This window comes from Scylla paramamosain, chromosome 25, assembly GCF_035594125.1.
Source record: "Scylla paramamosain isolate STU-SP2022 chromosome 25, ASM3559412v1, whole genome shotgun sequence".
Taxonomy (NCBI): domain Eukaryota; kingdom Metazoa; phylum Arthropoda; class Malacostraca; order Decapoda; family Portunidae; genus Scylla; species Scylla paramamosain.
In genome coordinates, this window is record NC_087175.1 from 18,428,393 (window position 1) to 18,433,392 (window position 5,000).

The window sequence follows — 5,000 nt, forward strand, 5'->3', positions numbered from 1 at the left end:
CATCACCACCACCACAATGATTACACGCCGCGTGACACCACCACCACCACCACCACAACCACCCACCACAACCGCCACCACCACTAGAAGCATACCCTGACCACCACTGAAGATAGCAAAGGAGGAGGAGGAGGAGGAAGAGGAGGAGCAAGAAAACACACACACAAACACACACATAAAAAAAAAAAGCAAGCAGAAAAAAGAACAATAACAATAAAATCAGGGAAGACCGAAGATAAAGTGGAGCAGGTGGAGAAGGAGGAGGAGGAGGAGGTGGAAGAAGAAGCAGAAAAAGAAGAAGAAGAAGGATAAAGAGAGAGAAGACACACAAGCAACACGGACACAGGCAAGGCAACAGCAGCCATCCATCCAAACTCCTAACCATCCAGCCATTCCAACAACGTCTTGAAATGATCTGGCAAAGGGCAACACGACCGGATCGAAACTTCATAGATACATTCCTGCCCCGCGAATGTGAGAGTTTGACATCGTGGAGGGTAAGATGCGGCATTACTCGGCCCTGTCTCAGTTCCGGGAGTTGAAGAGAGCATCCCCCGTGACAGAAGGCAAGGCAGAAGGGCGGGAGGAAGGCAGCGGTAAGGAGTAGCGAAGGAAGAGACTGTTGCAAGAGAGATGATGAAGACTGGAGTGAACAGACAGATGCTGCTGGCGTGGTGGCGATGGTGGTGGTACAGGTAAGGTGTACTGTATGTGTGTTTGTCTGTGTTTGACTTTTTGTGTTTGTGCGTGTGCGTGTGTCTCTGTCTGTTTGCTTGTCATTACTGTTTGCTCACTCAAAGTATTTCCTTCACACATACACACACACACACACGCACACGCACACGCACACGCACACGCACACGCACACGCATATACGCACGCACACACGCACCATCAATTACACACTCGGTGCACACTACTTTCCGTGAGCAAAATATTGAATTCCAGCGCAAGTCTCCTCCTCCTCTCCCTCCTCCTCCTCTTCCTCCTCCTCCTCTTCCTCCTCCTCCTCCTCCTGCCTGTATTATGATAAGTTTCACCTCTGTTTTCATTCGCGACTCGATTAATATATATATACTTTTTTTCTTTCATCAACGGAAATAAAAATGAAGCCTGAGTAAAGAAAACACACACACACACACACACACACACACACACACACACACACACTTTCATATAAGCACAATTTGCTGGTGATAACGTGAGCAGAGATTATGATTTGCGTGTGTGTGTGTGTGTGTGTGTGTGTGTGTGTGTGTGTGTGTGTGTGTGTGTGTGTGTGTGTGTGTGTATTAATGTGTACGTTGTGTATTTAGACTAAGGACAAAAGTGGACGGTACGGATGCATACGAAGTTACAATACTGTGTGTGTGTGTGTGTGTGTGTGTGTGTGTGTGTGTGTGTGTGTGTGTGTGTGTTAGTATGGAAGTTTCGGGCCACCTGGGCACTGAAGATTATGAATGAGGCTTGGAAGAGGAAGAGGAGGAGGAGGAGGAGGAGGAGGAGGATAAGGGTTGAGAGATAAGGAGATGGGACAAGGAAGGAGGAAGAACTAAGAGGGAGAGAAGATATTAAAGAAAAGTAGACGGAAGGAAGTGAAGGAAGGAGAGGAAAAGAAAGGAAGGAGAGAAGGAAGTGAGAGGGACGTAAGAGATGGAGAAGAGGGAAGTGGAGGAGGAAAGAAGAAAGGAAGTGAAGAAAAAAAAAAAGAGGAGAGGAAGAAAGAAGGAAGTAATAACTGGTATGTTTTTTTTTTTATTTTCTCTCTTTTTTAATCCTATCGTGCTTGGTTTTCATCTAACAGGTATATAAAAAAAAAAAAATAAGAGATTATGGGAAAATTATAGAGACAGACAGATGGACAGACAGCTACAAACACACACACACACGCACACACACACACACACTTAGCTAACTAGTTTATATCTCTTTACCTTTCCTGTAAGCACTCATCTTCAAACAAAAGCCGCCACACACACACACACACACACACACACACACACACACACACACACACACACACACACACACACACACACACACACACACACACACACACACACCATCAAAAGCACACGCGCGGCCACGCACACTACCCGCCGTGCACACACTTACAAACACGCACACACACACACACTCTGCGCCTCCCTCTGTGGAGTCTCTCAATCTCTGTGAATCATCTCTCGGCGCAGCAGAGGCATAAACAACAGCTTAATCAGATTCCACGGCTTTAAACGCTTATGTTTTCACCGCGTTGAGAGAGAGAGAGAGAGAGAGAGAGAGAGAGAGAGAGAGAGAGAGAGAGAGAGAGAGAGAGAGAGAGAGAGAGAGAGAGAGAGAGAGAGAGAGAGAGAGAGAGATTCTTTTTATTTTTTTTTTTGGTGTCGCACTTCTAATAAACTGTGGAAAATTATATATAGTAAATGTAAGAGTGATGATTATGGTACAAAATAATGATAAATAGTGTGTGTGTGTGTGTGTGTAGATGGATAGATGGGTGGGTGGGGGCGCACACATATATATTATATAACCTAGATAAGAAAAGCCAGTCATCGTATGCCTTAACACAGCCTTCTTAATAACCTTCATTCTAACCAAATATATAGCCGACAGTGATCACAGTCTGGTGAGAAACACGAGGAACTTTCAAAGCCAAGCAACGTCTTTTACCGTGCTGGGCGCTGCAAGACACTTCACTATGTAGTCTGTAATTGCTTTTGAACTGTTTTCTTTAATGAGTGGCAACCTCAGTGAGCACGTTTTTTTAATCATTATTCTTGTTTCCCTTTTTGCCAGAGCTCCTCTTGCATACAAAACAGAAAATGTTGAGAGACTCGTAACTAAATGAGCAAAACAAACATTTAAAAACTCGAACGAAGGTAAATACGAATAATAACAGCGATATTAAATATTCTTCACAAACAATGCCTCTCTTTAATCAAGTAAACCAGGCAGACAAACATTTTAAATTGCAACAAACTAAACTACGACAAAATAGTTGAAATATTAATCGTTCTTCATAAACACCGAGGCATGTAAATGAGTTGAATTAAGGAAACCAAAAAAACATTCAAGTCCCAGTAAATAAAAAAAAAAAAAAAACGACGTCAGTATATTAATTTTACACAGGGACCTACAACCACGTCTAGCCAAAGGAAGGAAGAGTCGTGACATCTCCGGAATTAGCGTCAGTTTTGGAAATCTTTCACCTTTTATTCTTCCGGGAGCTTCAGTTTTGGCGAGCATTTTCTCCCCTCATCTTTCGTGTCTTCGTACAGCATTCACAGGTATAACAAATAAATACATCAAACGATAAAAGAAGTTGAAGGAAAAGTCTCAGGCTAGCTCTACAACACCATAACATTCGCAGATGTAAAAAAAATAAAGATAAATACACCACTATATACAAAAAAAAAAAAGAGCTGAAATGAAAAAAATAAAAATAAATAAATAAATATCATGCCAGCCCTACAGTGCCATAAAAGTCTCTCAATGCGACGCCTTAACCCAGTCATTACTACAGACAGCTTGCGAATTACATTAAATAACTTCTTCTTTTTATGTAGGAGCGTCACTGGCAAAGGCAACATAATTAGAAGAAGAGGAAGAAAGAAAAGAAAAAAAAAATGCACTGAGGCGTCGGTCCCCAAACAGTATCAGAAATCATTGTAAAAAAATTGAGGATAAGTGTCTTGAAACCTTAGTGTCTCAAAACCTTCGAGTGTTGGCCAGTATCAGTCAATCATAATCGGATAAATAAGACATGACTGTGCTTAATGAGTAACTAAATGATTCATAACGGTTAGATTGCAAAATAAATAAATAAATAAATAGATAGATAAATAAATAAAAATAAATAAATAAACAAATAAATAAAATATAAATAAATAAATAAATAAATAAATAAATAAATAAATACCATCCTTAATATGATAAACTTTCTTCTTCGGGTTGCTTTTGTCAAGGGGCGCAACAGTTGATCAACCTTATTCAAAGCGCTTTTGTGATCCTTCCTCATTTTACACTCAATGCAAGCATGTCGTTTTTTCACTACACTGCCTCATGATTCTTTTAATGCGATGTCTTAAATCAGTCAGTCAGGGCAGCTTGGTCACCTTAATTTGAACACGCTACGGAATATTTCACCCAATCACTACTACTTATACTGTCAACAAGCGTCACACACTCACCAATCGTTTGCCAAAATAAAAAGAGACCCTGTAATAGTTGAAAAATCAGAAATCATTCCCATCCTTTCATGGCAAAAATTTTTATCACCGTAACCTTTATAAAAGTCCTCCACTGATATACAGAATAACATTACAATTGACGCCTTGATACTGAAGAGCAGTGAAGTTCATGATTACCGAAGAGGAATCTGTAGTAATGGTCAATAGTGTGTCAATGGTGTAGTTGTGAGAGGACGAATAGTGAGTGGACAGTGAGTGAATGAGTGAGTGAGAGAGTGAGTGATGGATTGATGGATTTAATGAGCTGCAATACCACGGTCATATATCGCTATTTGTTTTTTGTTTTTTTCTTTTTAATGCATATCAAAGAACATTTCTTTCCGTCCCTACTCCTTTTTTCTCCTCCCTGCCTCTCCCTTCTCCTAATTCCTACTTTTTTTTCCATTTCTCTTCTCTCCCTCCAACAAATCCCCTACTTTTTCCCCTTCTTTGTTTTCCTTAGTGTCTCTCTCTCTCTCTCTCTCTCTCTCTCTCTCTCTCTCTCTCTCTCTCTCTCTCTCTCTCTCTCTCTCTCTCTCTCTGTCTAGCCACCCTGTCCCTGTTATCACACCAAGCACCTGTCAATGCAGCGTCACCACCTGATAAGACCCTCGTGAATCACTCCTGCCAGGGATTAGCCGCGACACCCTCACTTCCTGCTTACATCGCCGCGACAACACTCAGATTAGCGCGCGGCGGCAGCTTCAGAGGGAAAAAGCCGCGGTGAGAGTCTCAACCTCCGCGCTGAGGCCACTTAGATCAAGGTCGTGG

At 41.7% G+C, this 5,000-nt stretch overlaps 1 protein-coding gene across 1 annotated transcript in view; it reads left to right on the plus strand.

Moving 5' to 3' along the window:
- The window catches only part of LOC135113253 (palmitoleoyl-protein carboxylesterase NOTUM-like), a 31,626-nt gene that overhangs the window by 635 nt on the left and 25,991 nt on the right, over window positions 1-5,000 (plus strand). The window contains 1 exon segment of the mRNA XM_064028454.1: window positions 1-695. This exon segment is cut by the window's left edge and continues 635 nt beyond it. Coding sequence (XP_063884524.1) covers window positions 637-695 — 59 coding nt within the window. The 5' untranslated portion in view covers window positions 1-636.